At 33.6% G+C, this 27,516-nt stretch overlaps 2 protein-coding genes across 3 annotated transcripts; one reads left to right on the forward strand and one right to left on the reverse strand.

Moving 5' to 3' along the window:
* Positions 1 to 3,250: 3,250 nt before the first annotated feature.
* On the forward strand, positions 3,251 to 8,758 carry LOC110658373 (probable WRKY transcription factor 2). 2 transcript variants are annotated; one of them, XM_021815946.2, is made up of 6 exons: positions 3,251 to 3,724; positions 4,769 to 5,286; positions 6,276 to 6,464; positions 6,715 to 7,559; positions 7,653 to 7,811; positions 8,061 to 8,758. In XM_021815946.2, the coding sequence occupies exons 2-6, from the start codon at positions 4,834 to 4,836 to the stop codon at positions 8,626 to 8,628; spliced, it is 2,214 nt and encodes a 737-aa protein (XP_021671638.1). In that variant the 5' UTR covers positions 3,251 to 3,724; positions 4,769 to 4,833; the 3' UTR covers positions 8,629 to 8,758. The 2 variants fall into 2 exon arrangements, with proteins under 2 accessions (XP_021671638.1, XP_021671639.1); XM_021815947.2 differs by lacking the exon at positions 3,251 to 3,724 and adding an exon at positions 3,754 to 3,853.
* A 12,474-nt stretch (positions 8,759 to 21,232) lies between these two features.
* Positions 21,233 to 24,115, reverse strand: LOC131182902 (uncharacterized). The gene is made up of 4 exons (XM_058152289.1): positions 23,850 to 24,115; positions 22,547 to 23,792; positions 21,938 to 21,992; positions 21,233 to 21,888 (listed from the first exon to the last, which is right to left on the reverse strand). The coding sequence occupies exons 1-4, from the start codon at positions 24,113 to 24,115 to the stop codon at positions 21,233 to 21,235; spliced, it is 2,223 nt and encodes a 740-aa protein (XP_058008272.1).
* Positions 24,116 to 27,516: the final 3,401 nt, after the last annotated feature.

Below are 27,516 nucleotides of genomic sequence, written 5' to 3' on the forward strand. Positions count from 1 at the left end.
CGAGTTATTAAGAACGGAATAACAATTAAAATTATGAGCAAAATTAACGCATTAGAAAGCATGAAGTAATTTTGTTTTTGTTATAACAGGCATGCAAATCGAAGGCGCACATACAAATCGTACAATCACGCAGTATAGAAAAGAGAAGAAGAACAATACATAATTTAATGTGGTTCAATTGTAAGATCTACGTCCACGGGTAAAATAAAAAAAAAAGTTCTACTATAATGAAAAGAGCAAGATACAATCACTTAAAATTCTCAAACCCTAACCCTAGTGTGTTTCCCGAATATCTTACAACTCTACTGCAAATGGCAGAATATTACAATATTTATATTGGTCCATATTGCGGGGGGTTGCCCCCGCATACCCAAGGAAATCAATGTGGGCTTCATGCACAGGCCTGTCAGCCTGTGCTCTCTATTACCACCACAAATCTCACTTTTTATCCCAATCAAGTCGCAGCGCAAAACTTTCGGATTGGGTCACAATTTGAATCCATGAAGACATATACAAAATTCAAGTCATAAAAAATAACAATTCTTTCCTTTGGCTTGAATTTCCTTTATCATCAACAAAATAACCACAAAAATACTCTATCTTGCCATATGCCCTCGAAAAAGGGCACTATTGAGTACTACAAACAGCAATCAAGTCTAGGTAATGTCTAAACTTGCTAACTAGGACTCTGTTGGTCATCATATCTGTTGGATTATTATGCATAGAGACTTTTCACACAACTACAGTCCCTTGAGATACAATGTCCTAAATGAAGTGATATCTGACATCAATGTGCTTAGTTCACTCATGGTACATCTGATTTTTTGTGAGATGTATTATACTCTGACTGTGACAAAATACTGTTGGCTTATTCTGTATCAACCCAAGATCACCCACCAAACCCTATAATCGTAAAGCTTCTTTTACTGCCTCTGCTAAAGCCATATATTCAGCCTCTATGGTAGACAAAACAACTATAACTTGCAATATTGTCTTCCAACTGATAGGACTTTCAGATAGAGGAAACAAATAACCTGTCAGATATCTCCTCTTGTTGAAGTCTCCTGCAAAATCTGAATCCATATAGCCAACAATTGAATCACTCATCTTGGCCCTATCGAATGTCAGACCAACATCTATAGTACCCTATAAATACCTCAGAATCCATTTCACTGCCTGCCAATGCTCTTTCCCAGGACACGCTATGTATCTACTCACAACACTAACTACATATGAAATGTTAGATCGGGTGCAAACCATAGTATACATAATGCTACCAACAACACTCGAATAGGAAACACTAGACATGTGCTCCATCTCCACTTTCTCAACATAGGCCTACTGAGACAAGAAAAGCTTCCCAACACTTCTATCCCTAGTAATTTTTATTTCCAAAATCTTCTTTGCAACACCCAAATCCTTCATCTCAAACTCATCACTCAACTATTTTTTCAGAATGTTAATTTCTAACATGCTTTTAGCAGCAATAAGCATGTCATCCACATACAACAACATATAGACAAATGAATCATTTGAAAGCTTCCTATGATATACACAAATCATATGAACTACGAATAAAGTCATTACGAATCATGAATATATCAAATCTTTTATACCATTACCTAGGGGACTGTTTCAAACCATATAAAGACTTCTTGAGCAAGCAAACATGGTTTCCCATGCCTGGAATGACAAATCCCTTAGCCCAGGCCCAAAGCCCACCACTGATCTCACTTTTTATCACAATCGGGTCGCAGCGTAAAACTTTCAAGTTGGGTCACAATTCGGGTCCATGAAGACATATCTAAAATTTAATCCACAAAAATAACTGTTTCATGGATTCCACTTTCACTGATGGATTAACGTTTCGCAGTTTTGTGTTTTGTTGCAATAATTTTCAAATTTATTTATAGCTAAGCTAATATTATTACCATTGATTTTATCTATTTTGATTAATTATTTTTATAGTACAATTAAATTTGACTGAACTCAAAATCGGGATTTCATAATCTTTAAAAGGATTCCAGTAGGACTAAACTAAAACTTATAGATTATTTTGACTAATTTGACATAATAATAAATAATAAAATTATTTCAGAGTAAAGTGAAATTAAGATCGTTAAGATTTCTAAATTAAAGAGCGTAAACTTCAATCGCGCTGATATGATAAAAGGGTATATTAATTCTACTTTACGAGAGTTGAGATGTATTATAGAACGTTTAAAAGAGTTGAGATGTATCATGAGATATTTAAAAACTTTAGAATAACATGAAAATATTTTTAGTAAAATTTAATGGTGAACTTATGTATGCTACCTAAAATTTATGAAAGAATATTATATAATGCTAATTTGGCATTGTAATTATAGGCTCAAAATTGTTTTTTAAGAAAAAAAGTGTAATTTTAAATATAGTTAAAAAATTATTTAGTTATTTTAATATTTTTATAGTTAATACTTTTAAAATTTAATTTTTAATATATTTTAATATTTTTAATTAATATATTAAAAAAAAACTTTCCTCAACAGCAAATCCAACAATAGCGTTAAGCACAAACCCATAATGGGATGAAAATACTTTATGAGAAACAAATCAAGCAGTAATCCACTATTGTTTGATGGGTTAGCTTTTTGATCGGTTGAAGGTTATGAACAAAGTCAATTGACTGGAGTGATTAGATTACTAACATAATAAATTAAAGTTATTAATTAGAAAAAGGGTGAATAGATGATTACCCAATTATCTAAAATTCCTAAAATTAGAAGGGTAATTAATAGATTGAAGAGTGTAACCAACTGAAGAGGGTGAACTGGAAATTGGGTCAAGCACAAGCAAAAAATTGGTTATAACATCTTTCACATTCAAAGGGAAGAGTTAACAGGTGTTAGGCAGCTAAAGAGATTGACGCCCCAACGTTACACATATTTGCCATAATAATATAAATAATTTCTATTTTAAAAGTAGGAGCTTTTGTAGGGCACAGAATCAACTGCAACTCTATCCCTACAAATCTTTCAGCTTTAAACCATCAAGCTCTACACTATTTGAACAACAATACCCACTTGGAACCCACATGGTAATGTGTCATTGGGTGGACTGGACTAGCCAATGGGAAGAACCCGGATGGGGTTTTTTAAAGGGAACATGAGAGCCCGGTCGAAAACGGGGAATCATTAGTTAAATACTACTGTAGAATCGATCTAAAGGTGAATGTGTAAGCTTTTGTATTGAGAGGGCTGTGTCTCTCTCTCTGTCTCCGTGGTGCTCTCACTTTTTTTTTTTTTTTTTTCATTCTTCAAAGATTCCATCCATTTCTGGACCCCCCACATTCCACAATGATCTCCTTTTAACCTTACTTTGTTTTTCTTGGAGGACTTGGAAGTGATATAATAGAATAATATTCTGCTTTTTGTAATCTTCTCTAAATCAATTAAACATCATCATATCATTTTGGGCTAAAATAAACAAGGAGGGGGGGAAGAGAGAGAAGGAGGAGGACGAGGAGGAGGGCATTGATAGGAAGATGTTTTAGCCTCTTTTTTCTTAGACTGGAAAAGTGGATCATTGCCATTTTGATTGAATTGAACAGAGAGATAAAACAAACAAGATTTGATCAAGGGTCTGGGTCTGGGTCTGGGTCTAGGTCAGGGTCAGGTTGGTGGTGGAGGTGGTGGTGGGTCTTGTTCATTATCATCATCTTAGCCTTGACTCCATAATCAATCAGGTAATCATTTTTAATCATTCTCTCTCTCTCTCTCTCTGGTGTTAGCTTTAACTCCTTTTTTTCAGTCCCTCAAATTTTGAAGATTTTTTTAATGAATGTCTGACATCCATATCTCCCTGCCAATTTAAGGTACCTACCTTTTATTGCATAATTCATTTACCATGAAATTTTTTTTTTGGTTGTTTAAAATTTGAAACCTGGTTGTTTCCTGGTTTTCCTTTCATTCTCAATAATTTCATATTTTCTTTCTTTTCTTTTTCCCCCCAAATATCAAATCTTCATCTCTGGATCTTGATGGAAAATATGAGCTTGCATATCTACATTTGTGAAGTTTGCCCTTTTCATTTTATTAGTTTCCTTCATAAAATATCATCAAATTGGAATGTTGTCTGTTATCTTATTATGCTTTGCTACCTTATTTCGGGTAATATATGCTAACAAAAATGGAAATTGGTTTATTCATCATTACAGCCTCCTGATTTTGGAAACAAATCCATTTTATTTGGCTCTTTATATTTCTTTTTTTTGCCTCATCTTTTAAATGTGTTCCAATATACTTATGCATGTTTGGATGGACTCATTTAGTTGGAAATAACAATGAGTTGGATTGGTGAGTATATCTATGGAATTTGTGTCCTTCCTTTTTGTACATTGGTGAATTCATTGGATTGGATAATCTTAAGGGCAAATTTGTTGCTTTGTTCCTAAATCTCCTTTCTGTAACTGAAAATATACTAGAATTCTTGGTTTCTGTTTTGTTTTCCAGTGATCCTAAACTCACCTCTGCTAAGACCAAAAGTTCTGTTAGAGTCAGTTTGAGCTGAAGTTCTGGTTTTCTTCTCTTCTTCTTCTTTTTTTTTTTGGCTTGTGTAAAACAAGAATTCATTCAAATATAACCTTCCTTTTTCATTTTTCCTACCTCTGCTTTTCAACTATAAAATTTGCAAATTGATGAGTGTTTTCCCCTCAGCATGTATGTTGTTAGTCAGATTATTGGGACATATCTCATTGAATCTCGTATTCTTTTTGCTGTAAACCTTTCAGGAATTCAACTATAGCCAAAACCTTGACTGCAAGCTGTCCAGACCTTTAGCCAAAATTTTGAGAACATGGCTGGGATTGATGATAATGTTGCTATAATTGGAGATTGGGTGCCTCCTAATCCAAGCCCAAGATCATTTTACTCAGCAATTTTAGGTGATGACATCAGCTCAAGAACAATCCCAGAACCTTCTCGGGAGAATAGAATTGAAGGGCTGTTTCCTGGATCACGAGAGCAGATGATAACAGGAAATACTGACAAAAAGGATGCAACACAAACTGGTGGTGCTCAGTTTACAGAATTAGCTCCATTTTCTGGCCAGAAATCCAGTTCACGAGGAGGTCTTGTGGAAAGAATGGCAGCCAGAGCAGGGTTTAATGCTCCAAGGTTGAACACAGAAAGTATCAGATCTGTTGACCTTTCACTGAACCCTGAGATTCGATCTCCTTACTTAACAATACCACCTGGTCTCAGCCCAACAACCTTGTTAGATTCTCCGGTATTCCTTTCAAATTCTTTGGTAAGTTTAGAATCTTGAAAATTCTTAGGCATCATATATGGTTTATTCCTTTTAACTTTTCAATTATTACTTAGTAATGAATTGAATGTGAGAGATTGTCAAGCACTAAACATTTGCAATAAAATATAATACAATAAGGAGCTTGGAATTTTATTTTTAAAGTAGATCTTAAATAACAGATAATCTAATATAAGAAATGAGCTTAAGTATGGAAAGAAAATGCCAGGTCCATGTATTAAGGGCTTAAGTCCATGATTCTAGTTAGGCCTCTGCAGAAACATTATCTAATATATCTATGATTTTTCTTCTGTTGAGTTCAGTATTGATCACCTGAACAGAACTTCTAGTTGCTGGGTGAGTTTTCTTCTTATCCATTCTGCTACATGCTTCACAGACTTTGCTACTGATTTATTACTTATGTTTCTACTTTAGATGACATTAACTACTTGCCCATGCAAACTTAACAAATCAATGGAAGGTTTGATTACCAGGATATTGCCATAGTATATTGCATCTCCTTGTCCTTATGTCTATCTTTTGTGAAATGGGATCTTACCAAGTTTGAAGGAAATTTGAAAACCAAATCCTTTTATTCAAAGACACATTTGTTATGATATTGCTGGTGTAAAACAGTTTTTGTGGCCATTACTCTGAAGTGTACAATAATATCCTGCATTTAGGTTTGATTTGAAAGTAGGTTGACAAGCTGTAAAATCTACCATGCACATGCACCTTTACATGTTTGGTAAGAAGTAACAGATGAAAAATTGAAATAAAATTGCTTGTTCTTATAGTTCAAGTAATTAAATAATTCATACCAAAGTTGTTATCCTTTGTCTTGAGCATCCTTTCAACTCATCAGTGTCTTGAATCTCTAAACTTTTCATTTTGCTATGGTGAATATCATATTACTTAAATTTTACTCTGAAAGTTGAAATTTGTAGTTTTTCTATAATGTGCCAAATTTTGCTTCTGTACCTATCATTCAGGCACAACCATCTCCAACAACTGGAAAATTCTCATTTGTCACAAATGGTAACAGTAAGAACTCCACAGTGGCTTCTGAGCCTGTTGATAAAGGTAAAGATAATTTCATTGAAGACTTCAATGCATCTTCTTTTGCATTCAAACCTGTTCCAGACTCAGGATCCTCTTTTTTCATTGGTGCAACAAGCAAAGTAAGTACATATCTGAGTTCTGCTTTGCTGGAATTATAATTAGGAAATATATATACATATACACATGAAGAGATACAGATTTTGATTACTGTCCTTGGTCATTTTTTTAATTTTAGTAAATTTCAAATACTAAAACTACCAAGCCTGATGAATAAAGTTAATATTGTGTAAATGAAAGGTTCAGTGATTAATTAGTTTTTTGAGCTTGTTTGCCTCCCGAATGTATATAATTCTATCCATTCTTCTCCAGCAATCCTTTCCCAGTATTGAGGTTTCAGTCCATACTGAAAATTCTCTCCAGTCTCATGGTGTAGAACCGACCAAAGTCCAGTCTCAGAATAGAAACACCCTTCATTTTCCAGTAGACTTCTCCAGATCAGCAACTGAAGTGGATAATGGAGGTAACACTGTGATGACAGAAAAGAGAGTCTTTGATACTGCTGGTGGAAGCGGTGAACATTCCCCATGTCTTGATGAGCAACAACATGAAGGAGACCAAAGAGCCATTGGAGATTCCGTAGCTGGTGGTGGCAGTGGGACACCATCTGAGGATGGATATAACTGGAGAAAATATGGACAGAAACAGGTGAAGGGCAGCGAGTATCCACGGAGTTATTACAAATGCACACATCCAAATTGCCCAGTTAAGAAGAAAGTGGAACGCTCTCATGAGGGCCACATAACAGAGATCATATACAAGGGGGCTCACAACCATCCCAAACCTCCACCTAACCGGCGGGCAGCTATTGGATCGTCAAATCCACTATTGGATGTGCAACCAGATGTCCCAGAGCAAACTGGACTACAAGGTGGTATGGATAATGATCCTGTTTGGTCAAGTGCACAAAAGGGAACTGCTGCTGGAACTCCTGAGTGGAGACATGACAATGTTGAGGTGACATCTTCAGCTTCCGTGGGTCCTGAATTTGGCAATCCCTCTTCCTCGATGCAGGCTCAGAATGGCAATAACTTTGAATCAGGTGATGCTGTTGATGCCTCATTTACTTTTTCTAATGATGAAGATGAAGATGATCGGGCTACACATGGAAGTGTGGGTTATGATGGTGAAGGAGATGAATCTGAGTCAAAGAGAAGGTAATAATACTCCATTTACATTTTTGTTTAATGAATGGTGCCTGGCATGACATTATTATAGCGGTAATAATGTAAAAATGTTTGATAATCTAGGAAAATTGAAACTTATCCAACTGACATGGGAGGAGCTACTAGAGCTATTAGGGAGCCTAGAGTTGTTGTCCAGACTACCAGTGAAGTGGATATCCTTGATGATGGATATCGCTGGCGCAAGTATGGGCAGAAAGTCGTGAAAGGAAATCCAAATCCCAGGTGATTAAAGCTTACGAAATTATGATTTATCATTTTGTCACCTTCTTTGTGCAGTGCAGCTGCCCCCCTCTACATTTTTCTTAATTTGTTTTATTTTTTTTATTAGATTTTGATTGGGATTTGAACTTGTAATTTCACACCCTGGGGACAATTCTAGTATCAATGAGCTAGCGCTTTCTCTCTCTAATTTGGGTTGCACAGTAGGTAACTTACAGTTCAACTTAAAACTGAACATTTGGTCCATTGCAGGAGTTATTACAAGTGTACTAATGCAGGCTGCACAGTGAGGAAGCATGTGGAAAGGGCATCACATGACCTTAAATCAGTGATTACTACATACGAGGGGAAGCACAATCATGATGTTCCTGCTGCTCGTAATAGCAGCCATGTCAACTCTGTGGCCTCTAGTACCGGACCTGTACAAGCTGGCACAGCTGTTCAAACCCATGTTCATAGACCGGAACCATCACAAATTCACAACAGCATGACTAGGTTTGAGAGGTCTGCTGCATATGGATCCTTCAGCCTCCCAGGAAGGCAGCAGCTGGGGCCTGCCCCAAGCTTCTCCTTTGGTATGAATCAACAAGGCTTGGCCAATCTGGCAATGGCTGGATTGGGTCCCGGCCAACCCAAGATGCCCGTTATGCCTGTCCACCCATATTTAGCACAGCAACGTCCGATGAATGAAATGGGGTTCCTGCTGCCCAAAGGAGAACCTAAGGTGGAGCCTATGTCAGAACCAAGTTTGAACCTATCCAACAATCCATCAATATATCAGCAAATCATGAGTAGGCTGCCGCTTGGACCGCAAATGTAAATTTATTATTTTTTTAATTTATTTTTTTTCCCCTTCAAATATTAATTTATCATTGGTATTATTAATTTTGTTTCTGTTGCAAGGAAAATAGAAATATTTACTTCTTTATATATGGATTGTCATTTCACTAGTTGGTCTTCCTTTTCTTGCCTGACTTCTGAACAGTATCTTATCTTCTATGTTTTAATGACAAGTATATCTGGACCTTTTTAATATAAAACAGTATCCAAAAATTGGCACTGCAAATTGAGTTTATGGCAACGAGGAACTGAGTTATGTGACTGTGTACGTCACTACATATATATATAAAACTTCCCCGCACTCAAATATGTATACATGTATGAGTGTATACATGGCCACATTATCCTTGTTAAACTTCTTGTTCAAGTAAGAATCGCAGAGGGGAACAAAAGATGAATCAGTGGCTACTACATTCATGAAGCTTTAGCAAAAGGGGTTTCAATTGCTTGAACGTTCACGTTGCATCGTACTCAAGCACATTCAAGACCACATCAATTTGACAAATTCCAAGAAAGCATAAATAAATATAAGGAAAAAAAAATCCTATATTACAAGTGAAAATTAAAATTATATTTAGTTCAATCCTATAATAAAATTCATTTCATTTGCTAACAAATTTCATGATATAATTTATTTATAAATAAAATTTTTAGTTTGTGTATTTTATATTAAATATGAAATCTATTTTAAATGAAATAAATTTTATATTTAGAATAAATAAAATAAAATAAAATGATATATAATAAGACGATAATATTATCACTTGAAATATTTATAATTTTAAATTTAAAATTTATTTATAAATTCTATCAATGTTAATAAAATTTAGTTTAGTTATAATAAATTTCACGTATTTTATTATTAAAAATTTTAAATAAATTTTCATTTAAATCAAATACTATATAAGAAAACATTCTTACTTTATTTGCTCCATTCATATTTTCCTCCAAAAGTGGCAAGCATAATGAATATCAAACTCATGAATGAAGTTTTATTTTATTCAAACACTTCGTTGACTCAATAAGACTATAATTAATTGCAAATATTAAATTTAGAGAGAGATAATTAAATTATAATTTAATTTATTTTAATTTAAAATTATATAAATATTTAAATTACTTTACACATAAAATAATTAATTAAATTAATATTACAATTCAATTATTTATATTTACCCTTTCGTCTTTATATTTTATTAATATGAGATAAGTATTCCCAACAGCATAACACCACACCTATGATCGGGTGATGTTTTCCAAAAACTATTTTTTAGCTAAGCATTTTCAACCTAACTTTTGCCTTGATAACCCATTTTGGACTTTTCCATCTTGCAGGAATTTTTATTTTTATTATTATTTTTTTTTTTCATGAGGTAATCACAATGCTAGGTACTTGGCAAGCTTTTATTGTACTGCAATATTTTTCAAAAGTTGCGGTTTCAAGAAGTTGCCCTTGCTTTAACATTTCTTAGAAGTTTATCAAATTGCCCCCAATAATCAAAATGCCTCCTCCCAAGAATTTATTTAATGGCTCCCAAGAAATATATTTCTATATGTTCTCATGTCCTTTATTAATGTATTCTAACTTTTGGATTGACTTGAGTTGATTTGTAACAAGTTAGTCTAGAAAGATCATCCCATGATTTTTTTTTTCATCTATTTTTTTTTTTACTCATCAAGATTAGTCTCATGCCCCAATGATTTATTAATTGCATTCAAATTAAATGAGGTATGATGCTTGGAGTTAATGTAAAACATTTTCATAAGACGATTAACTTACAAATGCCACTATATATTGAGGAAGCAAAAACTAAGCAAAAGTACGATCATAAGAAAATTGGTCTCAAAGCTATCATTATGTTACAAAAGATAGTAATCACCTCCAGTCGCTTCACTTGGGTCCGGCATCGTTCCATAGTCAAACTGGTTTTCATGCCTCATTCAATTATAATGGCCGGTGTAGTGGCTTGCTATTTGGTGGAAACTAAAGGAAGCATTAGAATTGACCTTAGGCAAAGGATTTGGTATGAGAAGTGAGAACTGGGGCCAAGGAGTGCAGTAATCCCTTTATAGACATTGGAGCCTCTAAGCTTGAGTATCTTCTTCAAATTGTATTGACAATCTCTACCTTTGGTTCTTATTCTTGGTGTTTGGATTGACCACCTTCATCATTTCCATAAGCCTATAGCATCCCACCTCGTATAAATCCCCAAAGAAGCTCAAGGGAATGTAACAGGGCTTCTTATTGATCGTCAGCAAGTTTCCCATCACTACCATCCTGATTTGGTCCTTTTTGGTGGAATGATTCTTCATCAATGTTGTCTTCTTTCTTCAAAGAGCCAGGCGTTTAGAAAAGGACTCATTGGGCCTTTGCTGACTAGTCTACAGATCCATCAAAAAAACCCGAAAAGCCTAATAATTTAAGCTTAATTATCTTGGTGGACATCATACCCCCTCAAATGCATCATTGGGTTGTCCGTCCCATCAAATTTGTCCAATTCATTCAAAGTACATATACAGACACCTACATTTTACCCCCATTATTTCAAGTATGTTATAGAGGTAATGAGAAGCATTATAATGAAAATATTATTGAATTGTAAAAATCCCAAAATATTTTTAGATACTATGAAATAATTAAAAAATTAATAAAATAAAAAATTTTTGAATATTTTAGAAAATTAATTACATTATTTTGAAAATAAAAAGTTTTATTTAAGATTCATAGGCCTATATTATTTAATTAGATTTAATTTAATATTTTTCAAAATTTTAAATAGGTCTAAAAATATATAATTGAGTCAAATTGAATAATGAAATCCATTAAACCTTTAATTTCAATTATAAATGGATATGAGCTTGATTTTCTTTTGGGTTTTATTGAAAAACATTTTTATTAATTAATAAATTAAAAAAATAAAAGAAAAGAAAAAAAAAGAGATAAAAAGTTTGGCAGAAGAACTTTAACTTTATTATTAGATAAAATAAAAAAAAAGATAAAAGATAAAAAAGATAACAAAAAAGTTGAAATTTAGGATATATTTTTGTTTTTTATTTTATTTTATTTTATTTTTTATTTTTTAAAAAATATTTTAAAAACCTAATTAAATTAGGTTAGTTTATCCTAACCCTACTATAAATATGTTGTTACATTATTATGATTAGGGCTTGGGGGGAGACTTTTAGAGTGGTTGAAATTAAGGAAAATTTAAAATTTTGTTTTAGATCTAATGGTGTGTGGCAGAGTTTCTCTGTAAAAGTTTTCTTTCTCTTCTGATTTCCAATCATTACTTTTACCTGCATTCACACACTAATCACATAGTTTAGAGAATTTAATTAATCAATTCACCCAAAATTATTTCATTTTATTTGTTCCAACACATTCTTAAGATTTTCAAGGTGCCAAAAGAGTCTCAAAATTCTATTGAAATCATCTAAAGAAAGTACGTTTCTGATTGGCATCACAACTCCAAGATTGTTATTTTCTTTCTTTTTAGTTTTCTATATTTTTATATTCTTGATTTATTAATTTTTTTTTTGTGATTTTAAGTGTTCCATTGGATTCAATGGGAATTGTCTTTTGAATCATACAGAAAACATTTTTCTTCTATTTTTAATGATTTTTTGAATTTTCCGTGTTTAGCTTAATGCATTGCTATGTAATTTTTTTTTGTGATAATTTAGGATGTCTAGTTTTTCATAATATTTTTTATATTTCATTTAATTCTGTGTAGATTAATTATGAAATTTTTATTAAATCATTGCTCTGATTTGCCAATTTTGTGGTAGTAGTAGATAGTTTTAATATTCTGTATTAATTGGTGCATGAAATTAGGGGTTTCTTTTTTCTATATTTTAATTCGGTGTTTTAGCTATCTTATGATAAAAGTTGATAATCTTTTGAGTAAATTTGGCATTTTTAATTTATTTTTACTTTTTAGTCTTTTTTTTTGTCAGTTTACATTATAACTGAATTTGTGAATTTTATATGCTTTTAAGGTTGCTATTTTTAATGTTCTTATTTTTCATATTAAAGTGTAATATATTTAGGGTTGTAGATTTTTTTTTTATTTTTTATTAAATTTTATGTTCTTATAGATTTTTTAGAAGTTTTATATAGATTTAATTAAAATAGGACTCTTTATATATATATTTTTTAAATTAAAACCCACGTTTTTTACTTATTAGGGTTTCTTTAGGAATGTTAGACCTACTGGAACTAGGATTAATTGATTTAATTACATTAGGACATTTAAATTGATTAAAATTAATAGTTAAATAGTTAATTTCTCTCTCTTTTATTTCATATTTATTATTTATTTAATTTTTATTCTGTATTATTTCAATAGAAACTTTTGAGTTTTTTTTTTTTATGTGAATTAATTAAAACGGCCCAAAGTAAATGGAACCTGAACAAAAATTACAAAGGGGATGGAGTAGAAGCGGATTTTTTCATTGATGGAACAAAGGGAAATTTAAACTTCAAGACTTCCTTGCATGGGATGTAATGGGTCTAGGCCCTTGTAATAGTTGTAAGATATGTTTTTTAATTTTGTAAATGACCATTTTATTTATTTATTTTTTCTTAGGGATTGAATTCTTTTCTCCTCCCTCCTTTCTTTTAGTTATGTTTTATTTTTATACCTTAATTACAACTATGCATGAAATTTGACTTAATTAATTTTGAACTTAAGAATAACTTATTAACATTAAAATTAACTTATACATGTATGATAGAAACCTTAGGTTATAATAATTTAGAGATTATGCATGTAAATAAATTTGTATCAAACTAACTTAGTTAAATATGCATATAGGGGAACATGGTAATTAATGAGCCTAAAAAAAAATTACCAAAAGGGTGAGATAGAAAATTTTTACCAAAAAGGGATAACAATTGCTGAGTTAGAAGAGAGAGAGGGAGGCGCTATCATGTGTAGCATCCATGTTGAAGAAAATTTAAACAAATGTACTGTTTGTTTGAAAAGTAAAAAAATATTAAAATAATGCACGATGTCAGAAATGGAGTTGTTGGACGCTATTAAGGATAGTGTCTAGCTTGACACGCGCCTTACACCAGTGCGTGCAGGTAGGTTGCAGACCGAGCATCTAGACACAAGCTTGGGTAGCGTCTAGCTACCTGCCATTGCCTGTAAGGCACAAGCTTGGGTAGTGTTTAACTCCCCTACAAGATTCTTGAATTGACCCAACTGATGAATGCAACTAAGAGTAGTGTATAGTATTTATACTATCATTTAAACCTCATCGGCCCTACGACATTCTCCCATTCACTCTTTAGAAAAGAAAAAAAAAAAAATTCAAGCACTCTTCTCTCTTGCACACTCTCACAATCTCCTCTCTCTCTCTCTCTCTCTCTCTCTCTCTCTCTCTCTCTCTCTCTCTCTCTCTGTAGATGAAGGAAGTGCATAATATTGTTTAGGTAATTTTATTGTTGATATTATATAATAAATTTAATTACAAATTGTTATAATATATTTTTTTATGTTACATGTTATAAAATTTTATTGTTCTACAAATTGTAGAGATGTTGTGTTAGGTTAGGGATAATTTAAAAAAAAATGATAAGATTAGGGATATTATTAGTTTAGAAGACTAATTGTTAAAAAGGATTTTTTTTTGAAAAATAAAGAAAAATATATGATTAGTTTGAAATAGTTTTATTTAATTATATATTTTGAAAAAAGATGTTTGATGTGAAAAAGCTATGGTGTGAAATTATTCTTTAATATTTAATATTAATAAAAAGAATAATTGGATTGAAATTTTTTAAAGGATATTATAATAAAAAATTAATTGTTAATAATGTTATAAATGTTAGATTTTGACATATATGAAATCAAAACAAGCATGTGTTATTAAAGAAGATCCTCCATGTGAAAATGTTGAAACATCAATTATAGAATAATACATGCTTCTAGGGGCAGTGTAAATTATATTTTTCATAGGAAGACACTTAGTGAGTCTATGTGTATATGATCAAAATAGGGCTAGATTTAGATAATTGAATTTGCAAACATATATGTATTTTAAAAAATGTATATGTTGCTTCGCAGTTTATTCTCATTCAAAATATAATTTGAACTGTCCGTAGAAGTACACATTTTATAATTGTTGATTTAACATCTTTACGTTGAGGATCATCTTTAATAACATGTACTTGTGGTGATTTTAAAAATTAGGCATTAGTTGAGATTGATTCTATAATATCCATCATTTTCCAATGTCGAAATATCTGTCCTTGATGGAAATTCTAGTGAAAAGTAAAATTTCACTGATGAGGGAGTGGCAATAAGATGTGAAAGTATATTTATATATGTGTGATATATTCAAAATGTATTTAAGAATGAAAAATATTTTAAAAGTTTTATTTCCAAAAAGTTTTTAAGTAAATATTTCTAGCAGAAGGAGTTTCGATAGCCGAAGTATGGATTTTTGGCAACCGAAGCCCCTTTTTCTTGCCCAAAAGCTCTTTTGGATAGAGAAGACTTTGGCAGCCAAAAGCTGAACTTTTGGCAGCCGAAAGTCCCTCGACAGAGGGGTATAAAAAAGGTCCAAATCTTATTTTACTGTCAAAGCACTTAGGGTTTTCTTCTTTCCTCTCTCTCTCTCAACTTTGGGGGCGTACAAAGAACTCTTTAAAGAGATTTCCTTGAGTTTTTGAACACCTACAGGTAGATTTTTCCATTTAGAAGTGTGAAAGAATAGATTCAAGTTTTGAAGTTGTACTTCTCTCACCTCTAAGGTCTAAGAAAAGAGGTAATCTTCTTTTCTTCTTGATCTAATGGATAGATCTAAGAAAATTCATGAGGATGAGTTTCTATAACTTCAATTTTATAAAAAGTTATGTTTCAATCGAGTTTTAGGAAGTTTATGTATGTTAGGTTAGGGTTTTATGATTTTATGTTGAAATTATATGTTTTATGGTTAGAATAATTATATTTAATTGTTATGGGCCTTAAATGGCTAATTTTCCATGATGAATTTGAAGAAATCCATGTATATGCTATGTTGGGTTTAGGGAAAACCTAGGATTTGAGTTTTTGATGAATGTATGTGGGTTTTAAGTATGTTTTCAAGTTGTTTTAGGCCCCAAAGATGTGCATATGTGAAGGGATTATGTTTTGGAACTTTGAAATGAGTTTGGGTGTTAATGGGAGAAGGAATTTGCAAGGTTTTGACTTGTAAATTTGAGAAATTCCCAAGTTCGGTAGTCGAAGCATGAAGTTTCTTAAAAAATTTGAAAAATTTCCAGGTTTGGCAGTTGAAGTCCAAGACTTCGACAGTCAAAGTCAGCACTAGATAAAAGTGTTTTCCGAAGCCTAAGACTTTCGTAGCCTAAGACTTCGACAGCCGAAGTGGGTTTTGTCTGACTTTTTCTCCCTTCTTTTCTAAGGTTCCAAAAAGTTGGTTTCATGGTTCCTAAGCGCCTAGAATAAGATGTTTATGATATGTGTCGCAACGTATTTTGCGGTCGCCAGACAATTCTTATTGAAGTGAAAAAGTGTAGAGTCACCACTCTAATTTTTAAGGGAAAAATAGAGAAAAATCATTTATTTTATTCTTGGAAATTTTGATTGAAAACAAATAAAAATAATCCACTTCTAATCCAGAGATTCAAGGTTCGGGGTTTGTATACATGTGGAAAATGTGTTAAGCATCCCATATCGTCCTTAAATGAGTAGATGGATTTAAGGATATGCTCAACTAAATTAATGCTAATAATTATAAATGGAGTTTAAATTAAGATATTGATTCCTTGTGTTTGATCGGAAACATAAATGTAGGAATGCTTAAATATCTCACGATTAGGGTATGTCAAATACACAAGTAAGTGAAACGACTCTAAAAGTGAATTTTGACTCCATTTGCTTTTTGTTTTATTTTTATTTTTGAAAAATTTTTATTTTAAAAGAAGCTTCTAAATTAGACAGATAATCTAAAAAAAATGAAATTTTATTTGAAAATTAAATTTGGCTTGAAAACTAAATTCTACTTGAAAATTAAATTGGGCTTTGAAAATTAAATTTGTTGAAATAAAATCTTGCCTGAAATGAAATTAACTTGAAAAAATTAAATTGACTTGTAAATTTTTTTTGAAATTAAATTAACTTAAAAATTAAAAAATGTTTGAAATTGAAAATGAAATTTAAAATAGATTTTTTTGTTTTAAGAGTTTTTTATTTTTATTTATATATTTTTTAAACCACATTATTAAAAATAGAAGCCAAATATATTTAAGAAAATGAATTTTAATTTTATTTTAAAAGGTATCAATTATTTTATTAAATATAAATCTTATTAAAAGGAGTAAAGCATATATGTGATGCAAATGATACCTACCTAACATTTTGTTAATTTCCTTCATTCTTTGATTAAAACTTTAATTCCAGAAAGGTATTATTCAGCTCTTAGGGATTTCAATCGTGAAAACCTTCAATTCCCTATATTTATCTCATCATCAGTGTTCAAATGACCGAGGGTGTTACGTGTGTGGTGCGCCTAATTATTTATGAAATACAATTTATAAATTGAATACATATATTACTTACAAGTTGACTAAGAGATTTAGCAAGATGCCTCCTAAGTCAAATTTCCTTTTAATTCGTAGCTCTCAATCAACCAAATGATTCATATTGCAAGAATAATATCACTTATTACATCTATTGTTACTTTTAGAATAGTCTAAGAGAAATTAATTTAATTATTTTGATTTATTGGGTATAAGTGATTTTTAAAAAGTCTAAGATGAAATTATCATTAGACCTCCAAACATTAATGTTATATATCTTAGGGTTTATGATGAAATTATCAATAAAACCAACATTTTATTGTTTTAATTTGCAAAGTTTAAGATTCGATCTTCATTAAATCTCAAAAATAATTAATCTTAGTTTTATAGCGGTCTAAGATGCCATTATCATTAGACCCAAAAAGTTTTAATTAATCAAATTGGTAGAATTTAAGATGAACTTATCATTAAATCTAAAAAAATTAATTTTTAATTTGTAGAGCTTAAGATTAAATTATTATTAAATCCTAAAATATTTAATTATTTTAATTATATTCATTTATAGAGTTTAAGATGAACTCATCATTAAACTCCAAAGATTTTATTAATTTTTAATTTAAGAATTTAAGATGAAATTATCATTAAATCCTAAGCATAATATTAATTTTAACTTGAAGGGTTTAAGATGAAATTATCATTAAACCCTAAAAGATTTAATTATTTTAATTATATTCATTTATAGAGTTTAAGATGAAATCATCATTAAACTCTAAAGATTTTATTAATTTTTAATTTAAGGATTTAAGATGAAATTATCATTAAATCCCAAGCATAATATTAATTTTAACTTGAAGGGTTTAAGATGAAATTATCATTAAACCCTAAAAGATTTAATTATTTTAACCATAAGGTCTAAGATGCCATTATCATTAGACCTTGGAAAATTTTAATTAATTATCTAAATGCCTTTCATTATGAGGTCTAAGATGAAATTATCATTGGACCTCAAGATTATTATATATTTTAATTTATAGGGTTTAATATGCAATTATCATCAAATCCAAAATATTTTAATTAATTCACTTATTTATAACATTTTATTTATTTGAAAATCAAAATGATTTGAAACTTCCAATCAATTTTAATATCTACTTTGTCTATTCAGGCACCCATCATCAAAACATGTAGCATTATCATATAAAAAGAGTTTAAGAATTAATGATTATATTATGGGCTTTATTTACTAATAGAAAAATGTTAACACGGTGCATGAACTTAGGCTTTATGTTAAGCACCCAAATGAACATTGCCTAAGGATGCAGACCTCTAATGGAACCCAAGGATCATCAGCACCAAAACAAGTTTTCTTTGAACAAAATAAGATGCAATCTCTATGGAAAAAAAAGCACCAGAATATATATTTCAAAGAGGAACAGATCAAGTGTCAACACAATAACCCAACTTGTGGGAGATTACATTGATCATCAAGTAAAATAGGCAAGTGATCAAGTTGCCTAAGTTCTAGTTCTTCTAGAAACTAGTAAGAAAGAAGACTCAAACTCTCTCCAAGGGAGGCTCTCATGTACAACAGCAATCAAAAACTGAAGGAAGAAGATGGTATTCTCTTCCTTATAAACCTAGGTTTACAGAAACACAAGCTAAATTTGTTAAGACAAAAGTTACAACTAATTGTGCCATGTTGGCTATCCTAACAAGAATAGTAAGTGCATTAATTATAAAGACAAAAGATGGCAGCAACATTTATTGCAAAAGGGCAAAAGGTGGCAGCAATTAATCCCTCTTTGTGGCAGAATATTGGGGCCCACTTGGTCAAAAAGTAGCTCTCTTTAATTCAAATGAACCAATGAGCTCCCTCCGTGTGGCGTGAACCCTACAAACACCTAGGTGGCAGCCAAGTGGACTCCAGGGTGGCATGAGGCATGTCCAAAGTGGCTGGTGACGTGGTCAGTGATGTGGCAATGGAATCTGACGTGGCTGGTGACGTGGCAATGGAAGCTCCAACTTGGCACATGGTGATCCACTTAGATTCTTGGAGCAAGCAAGCTAGGTCTTCCTTATGCAGCTCCCCTCCTAAGCCGAAAATCCTTTTATGGTCCATGAGCATGCTTTGAAGTTGCTTAGCTCTCGCCCTAGTGATTGCCCCTTTGAAGGGTGGTGGTGCTCCATGATGATCTTCATCATCCTCTCCCACTTGAAAAGAATTCGTCCTCGAATTTATTTCTGCACCAAGGAAAGGAGTTAGATCAGTTACATTAAAAGTATTACTAACACCATAATCACTAGGCAATTCTATCTTATATGCGTTATTGTTAATTCTTTCAAGCACTTGAAAAGGGCCATCACTTCTAGGATGCAACTTAGATTTCCTTTGATTAGGAAACCTTTCCTTTCTTAAATGGATCCATACCAAGTTACCAGGTTCAAAAATCATAGGCTTTCGCCCCTTATTAGCATGAGATGCATATTGCTCATTTTTCCTTTCTAGATGCAACCTAGCTTGTTCATGCATCTTTTTAACCATTTCAGCCTTTTTCTCACCATCCAATGAAGCAACATGATCAATAGGCAATGGCAACAAATCCAAGGGAGTAAGTGGATTAAGACCATAAACAAGCTCAAAAGGAGAGTATCCACTAGATGAATGCACAACCCTATTATATGCAAATTCTATGTATGGTATGCATTCCTCCCAAGACTTTAAATTTTGTTTCACTAAGGCTCTCAAAAGTGTGACTCTGGTCCTATTCACTACTTCTGTTTGGCCATCAGTTTGGGGATGGCAAGTAGTAGAGAAAAGTAGCTTAGTTCCCAATTTTCCCCAAAGAACCTTCCAAAAATGACTCAAGAACTTGACATCCCTATCACTCACAATGGTTCTAGGTATACCATGTAACCTAACAACCTCCCTGAAGAATAGATTAGCAACATATGTAGCATCATCATTTTTGTGACATGGGATAAAATGAGCCATTTTTGAAAACCTATCCACAACAACAAAAATTGAATCATCACCCCTTTGTGACCTAGGCAATCCCAAGACAAAGTCCATGGACAAATCAACCCAAGGATGCTTAGGCACAGGTAAAGGTGTGTATAGCCCATGAGGCATCACCTTAGACTTTGCTCTCTTGCAAGTCTCACATCTAGCACATAGTCTCTCAACATCTTTTCTCATGTGGGGCCAAAAGAAATGCTCCCTAAGGACATCTAGTGTTTTGGCAGCACCAAAATGCCCCATAAGGCCTCCACTATGACTCTCATTTACAAGCAATTCCCTCAAAGAACTCTTAGGCACACACAATCTATTTTCTTTAAACAAATATCCATCATGCCTAAAGTACTTTTGGAATGTAGATTTCTCACATGCATGGAATATGGCAGCAAAGTCATCATCATGTTCATATAATTCTTTAACATACTCAAATCCCAATAATTTAGAATCAAGAGTAGTAAGAAGATTATACCTGCGGGAGAGTGCATCAGCTACCACATTCTCTTTGCCCTGCTTATATTTCACAACATAAGGAAAAGACTCTATAAATTCTACCCATTTAGCATGCCTCCTACTCAACTTATGTTGGCTTTTGATATACTTCAAAGACTCATGATCAGAATGTATGACAAATTCCTTAGGCCATAGATAATGTTGCCATGTCTCTAATGCCCTAACTAATGCATACAATTCTTTGTCATATGTTGAATAATTCAATGTGGCACCATGCAACTTTTCACTAAAGTAAGCAATTGGACGTTTCTCTTGCATGAGAACAGCTCCAATTCCTATACCCGATGCATCACATTCAATCTCAAATGTCTTGTCAAAATTAGGCAAAATTAATAAAGGTGCAGAACACAATTTCTCTTTAAGCATGGCAAATGCATGTTCATGTTCTTCACCCCAAACAAATGTCACATTCTTTTTGACAAGTTCATTTAATGGAGCAGCCAATGAACTAAAGTTAGGTACAAATCTCCTATAAAAACTTGCTAATCCATGAAAGCTCCTAACTTCAGATGCATTTTTAGGTGTTGGCTATTCTCTAATTGCCTTAACCTTTTCATCATCTACTTCAACACCTTTGCTACTCACAACAAATCCCAAAAACACAATTCTTTCTAAGCAAAAAGAACACTTTTTCACATTTGCATATAATTTTTCTTTTCTCAACACATCAAACACAAGTTTCAAATGATGCAAATGATCATCAATGTTTTTGCTATAGACAAGAATATCATCAAAGTAAACAATAACAAACTTTCCAATAAAAGCTCTCAAAACATTGTTCATAAGCCTCATAAAAGTACTAGGGGCATTAGTGAGACCAAAAGGCATCACTAGCCACTTATATAATCCATGTTTTATTTTGAAGGTGGTTTTCCATTCATCACCAACTCTCATTCTAATTTGATGGTAACCGCTCTTCAAATCAATCTTACTAAAAAAACAAGAACCATGCAATTCATCCAACAAATCATCCAATCTAGGAATAGGGTGGCGATACTTTACAGTGATTTTATTCACGGCTCTACAATCCACGCACATCCTATATGTTCCATCCTTCTTTGGCACAAGTAAAACAGGAACCGCACAAGGACTCATGCTCTCACGGACATGTCCCTTAGCCAAAAGCTCATCTACCTGTCTTTGAAGCTCCTTAGTCTCAATTTGGACTACTCCTATCGGCTGGTCTATTAGGAATTTGAGCACCAGGAATGAAATTTATTTGGTGTTCAATACCCCTAATAGGTGGTAAATCCGAAGGTATCTCATCCGGAAACACATCTTGGTATTCCTGCAAAAGAGACACAACAGAAGAAGGAAGATTGGGGTCAAGGTCATAAACATTTAAATAATTCTCCCTATACATGAGAATGCACAATGGCATGCCACCCCTCAAAGCTCCTCTCAACTCCCTTCCCCAACATACAAGCTCATCTTTTCTCTCTTCTCTCCTTTTGTCCCAAGCCCTCTCCCTTTTCCATTACACTCACTTTCTTTTCTTTCACTTCTTTCTTTTTCTCTTTCCCATCACTATTTTCTTTACTTTCTTCACTCTTGTGCTCGGCCTCTCTTAATTTTTCACTCCAACTCTCTTTTCTCCCCGAATGACCCTCAATATTCTCATTTGGTCCTCATGTGCTTGTGTTGGTGACAAGGGCACCAAGGCATGTGTGCGCCATCTTTTTTCAAATTGTAGTGATTCTTCCTCCCATCATGAATCACATACCTATCATACTGTCATGGCCTATCTAGCAAGATATGTGTAGCTATCATGGGCACTACATCACATAAGACCTCATAATGGTAGCTTCCTCTAGTGAAAGGTACCACTACTTGCTTAGTTACCTTCACTTTGTTGCAATCATTTAGCCATTGTAACCCATAAGGTTTAGGATGCTTAAGGGTAGGCAATCCTAATTTCTCCACAAGTAAGGAACTAGCCACATTGCAACAACTACCCCCATCTATAATCATGCTACACAATTTCTCCTTCACCACACACCTAGTATGAAAGATGTTTTCCCTTTGCAACTCATCACTATCCACAATAGGTTGAGCACTCAAGGTCCTCATGGTAACCAATGCAAAGTCATACCCATCGGATGGCTCTTCAACGTGCACATCCTCTTCATTTTCATTCCCCTCAACTAACATCAATGGTTCGGATTCATTTTCTTCCTCACTCTCTACCTCCCCATCTTCCCTAATCACCATGACTCTCTTGTTAGAACATTGGGAAGCATAATGCCCATATCCCAAACACTTGAAACATTTCACATCTCTAGTCCTAGTAGTGGCAGTACCCCCCTTCTCCTTATCTTTACTTTCTACCTTTTCTTTCCCCTTCCACTCTTCTTTCCTAAACTTAGGAATTTCTTTCTCACCCTTAGAAGTCTTATCTACATTTGGTTTCCAAGGGGCCTTTGGAGCTGAATGGACACCACTACCATACTTCAAAGCTCTCTTCATCTTCAATTGTTTTTCTACTTTAATGGCTATGTGCACCAACTCAATCAAATTAGTATAAGAGTGCAACTCAACAACATGTGCAATCTCTATGTTAAGACCAGCTAGGAAACGTGCCATAGTAGCCTCTGGAGGTTCATCTAATTGTGCCCTTGCTAAGGCTATCTCCATTGCCTTATAGTACTCCTTTACACTCTTCCCTCCTTGTGTCATCCTTTGCAACCTTTGGTGGAGTTCCCTAAAGTAGTGTTGGGGAACAAATCTCTCCCTCATTGCTTCTTTCATAGCCTCCCAAGAAGCAATGGGTCTAAGACCTAAAGTCCTTCTCCTAACCATCAATTGGTCCCACCACACTATAGCATACTCCTTAAACTCTACAGCTGCAAGCTTCACCTTCTTTTCCTCACTATAGTTATGACACTCAAAAATTAGCTCAACTTGTCTTTTCCATTCCATGTAAGCATCCGGATTCTCCTTCCCATGAAAGGGAGGAATTTTCATCTTAATACTACCCACATTAGTGTCTACCCTCTCTTCTAGGGCTCCATATCCATACTCCCCAAATCTAGGCAACCTACCTCCTCTTCTACCTCTAGCTCCCCTGGCCCTAGGTGGTCTATAACCCCTACCACCATAGTTATAGTTCCCAACCTCAAATTCTTATTTTATTGCTTCCTCAAACTCTTCCTCAACATGCACTTCACCCTCAAGGTTCTCCACCCTTGGTTCCCCTATATTTCTCACTTCTTGCCTTCTGTCCCTAGCATCATCTCTACCCCTTGCTCTCTCTTCCCTATCCCTTCTCATCTCCTCCAAAATCCTATTCATGTCATCCCTCAACGTATTCATGGCCAAGGTCAATCTCTCAAATTGTGCAGCCACGGCGTCCCTATACATAGCTTCATCAACTAGGACTCTCTCCCCACTACTACCAGTTTCATTTGACATGATTTTGAGCAGCAAGAAAACAAGTTAGTAGGAAATGACTAACCCTCTCTAGGTGTTTCACACAAACAGATGGCTTTTACCCTCTAATGCACTCACACCCTCAAGCCTTTTACCACTCACTTCTTCTTGCTTGGTTTCCTTGGAACTAAGATACCAATGGCAATTCAAAAACTCACAAATTTTAAACAAAATGTTCAAGAACGACAAGGAACAAGACGTGACACAAGAACAAGCAATGTGACACTGGGGTCAAAATAAGATATAGACACCAAATGAACAGTTAGTAAACTGGAATGAAGACAACCTAATGAAATGATATCAAGCTCAAATATCAAGTTTCATAATCAAGGCAAAGACAGATACTAGCTCACATAATTTACCAAAAATATGCTCCAATTTTGGTTCACCACACAAACGACTCTATTTTGATCTGAAATTTGGTACGCACTGGAAACCCAATATGGACTAACTACTGGTAAAATTTCAGCAGCTTTTGAGGGGTTTTACTATGTAAACTAAAATTGACCAGGTCTGCCACAAAATTTTGGTTCAGCAAGAGAACAGTGTCAAACGACCCCCAAAATTGACATGGGAACTACTGAAATGGGGTATAAATAGCCTATAAATTTTCAAAGTTTTCTGAATTGTTTTCTTATGCCAACTAAGTTTGATCAGCTTTGCCACAAAATTTTGGTTTGCTAGGCAAACAATGTCAAACAACTCCGAAAATTGACACAGGAACTGGTGAAATGAGGTATAAAGAGCCTGTAAATTTTCAAAGTTTTCTGGGTTGGTTTGATATGTGAACTAAAAATAGTCCAGTTTCTACGCAAAATTTGGTTCAATAGGCAAACAGTGGTATTTTCACCCCAAATTTGGTATGAAGCACAATAATTATACCCAAATGATTCTGGTGAAATTTCAAAACCAAATTCAAACTTTAACCCCACGTTTCTATAATTTCCCCCAATTCAACAATGGTAAGAAATCACAATTTCCAGCTCTAAAACCACAAACCCCAATAGTGCAGCAGATATATATCATCAAAATTGCACTGCTATCAGTTACTAATCATGTCAATTCCCAATTTTAGTCATCAACTCATCAATATCTCATAAATCAAAATTACTGCAGTAGGCTCAACATGCTTGATATTATGCAAGAGTTCAAAGAAATTAGCTAGCACAAAGATGGTATAAGCTAGAATATAGATTAAACCCTAAGACAAAACTGGAATCAAAGACAGATCTAAAGAAACTTCTCTAAAACCCTAGATGAAGATTTCAGCAGCAAGTATGAGAAACAAAGATGAAGAGCATGGAAGATGAAGAAAAAGAAAAACCCTAGAAATGTCCTCTTTGGCAGAATGCCTTAGAAGCTTAAACCAAATAGAAAAATCAACTAAAGGAAGATAAGGAATGAAGGACACTTACTTGATTTGATGCCCTAATGCTCTGATACCAATATGATAAGCACCCAAATGAACATTGCCTAAGGATGCAGACCTCTAATGGAACCCAAGGATCATCAGCACCAAAACAAGTTTTCTTTGAACAAAATAAGATGCAATCTCTATGGAAAAAGAAGCACCAGAATATATATTTCAAAGAGGAACAGATCAAGTGTCAACACAATAACCCAACTTGTGGGAGATTACATTGATCATCAAGTAAAATAGGCAAGTGATCAAGTTGCCTAAGTTCTAGTTCTTCCAGAAATTAGCAAGAAAGAAGACTCAAACTCTCTCCAAGGGAGGCTCTCATGTACAGCAGCAATCAAAAACTAAAGGAAGAAGATGGTATTCTCTTCCTTATAAACCTAGGTTTACAGAAACACAAGCTAAATTTGTTAAGACAAAAGTTACAACTAATTGTGCCATGTTGGCTATCCTAACAAGAATAGTAAGTGCATTAATTATAAAGACAAAAGATGGCAGCAGCATTTATTGCAAAAGGGAAAAAGGTGGCAGCAATTAATCCCTCTTTGTGGCAGAATATTGGGGCCCACTTGGTCAAAAAGTAGCTCTCTTTAATTCAAATGAACCAATGAGCTCCCTCCATGTGGCGTGAACCCTACAAACACCTAGGTGGTAGCCAAGTGGACTCCAGGGTGGCATGAGGCATGTCCAAAGTGGCTGGTGACGTGGTCAGTGATGTGGCAATGGAATCTGATGTGGCTGGTGACGTGGCAATGGAAGCTCCAACTTGGCACATGGTGATCCACTTAGATTCTTGGAGCAAGCAAGCTAGGTCTTCCTTAAGCAGCTCCCTTCCTAAGCCGAAAATCCTTTTATGGTCCATGAGCATGCTTTGAAGTTGCTTAGCTCTCGCCCTAGTGATTGCCCCTTTGAAGGGTGGTGGTGCTCCATGATGATCTTCATCACTTTATCACTAAGACTCTACTCATGATGAACTAGATACTAATCACACCCAATGAAACTTTCGCAGCAACTATAAACTATGTAAGGATCATGCCACTAATTCAATTAGCAAGAATTCCAACTCACAATCCTAGACTTTTCAACAATAAACAGAACACTTATTACATAAGGAAACCATACTCAAGAAAGTATTCTCGAGTACCCAACAATGCATATAGAATGCCCACACTGATCTTGATAATTCTACTGCATACAAATTTCATTTCCATAATTATGTGATCATAAATCACCATCCTATTATAAACAGGATCTAATGCAACACCATTTACGGAAATTAGCATAAAATAAAAGTTTTAGCTATGCATCCCAGAAAACATGGACCTTTATCATTTTAGTAACATAAGCAAGAAGTTTCAAAACATAATCTTCTATGGGTTTAACATCAACAAATAATAACCACACTAAAACCAAATAAATCAAGTGAATTCTTGCCATGTAGCTAGTAGCTACTATCCAATCATTTTCAAAACCCCATCCAATAAGAATCAACAATAAAACCATATAATCCAATTCTAAAACTTCAAATTCAGCAAACAACCCAGCCGCTGTTTCAATTCTCTCTACACCTTCCCTCATTATCATTCAGTACATGCATAAAACAATCAAACTAAGCACTCATAAGCAGCCACATAGTATCAATCATCTCTACCCATTATCAAAATGCTCAATCAATAATCAATAGTCACTATGAGAACCGAAAAAAAAAAAAAAAAACATAAATGAATCCATAGTCATCAATTTACAAATTGTCAAATGAATTTACAGAAGGAGTAACAGATATAATGGCATTGAAAAATAATGAACCTAGTTGTGAAGCCAACAATCGAATCTAGCAAATAGCTCCTTAATGAAGAACTATAGTGTAAGATTTTATTCGGTAATTAATATTACTATATGGGCCAAAATCAATTCCTTTAATGTGGCCCAATATTAATTAATATTTACTTTAATTAATACAAAT

Source organism: Hevea brasiliensis, chromosome 9 (genome assembly GCF_030052815.1).
Source record: "Hevea brasiliensis isolate MT/VB/25A 57/8 chromosome 9, ASM3005281v1, whole genome shotgun sequence".
Lineage (NCBI taxonomy): Eukaryota > Viridiplantae > Streptophyta > Magnoliopsida > Malpighiales > Euphorbiaceae > Hevea > Hevea brasiliensis.

What these genes read in the sequence shown, in the direction of transcription:
- LOC110658373 (XM_021815946.2), top strand. Translation starts at nt 4,834, where the DNA reads ATGGCTGGGATTGATGATAATGTTGCTATAATTGGAGATTGGGTGCCT. An exon ending in TCATTGGTGCAACAAGCAAA is followed by an intron (nt 6,465 to 6,714) that starts GTAAGTACATAT and finishes ATTCTTCTCCAG; the next exon opens with CAATCCTTTCCCAGTATTGA. An exon ending in GAATCTGAGTCAAAGAGAAG is followed by an intron (nt 7,560 to 7,652) that starts GTAATAATACTC and finishes TTGATAATCTAG; the next exon opens with GAAAATTGAAACTTATCCAA.
- LOC131182902 (XM_058152289.1), bottom strand. Translation starts at nt 24,115, where the DNA reads ATGTCAAATGAAACTGGTAGTAGTGGGGAGAGAGTCCTAGTTGATGAA. An exon ending in ATGATTGCAACAAAGTGAAG is followed by an intron (nt 21,993 to 22,546) that starts GTAACTAAGCAA and finishes TCTCTTTTGCAG; the next exon opens with GAATACCAAGATGTGTTTCC. An exon ending in GGATTTACCACCTATTAGGG is followed by an intron (nt 21,889 to 21,937) that starts GTATTGAACACC and finishes AATTCCTAATAG; the next exon opens with ACCAGCCGATAGGAGTAGTC.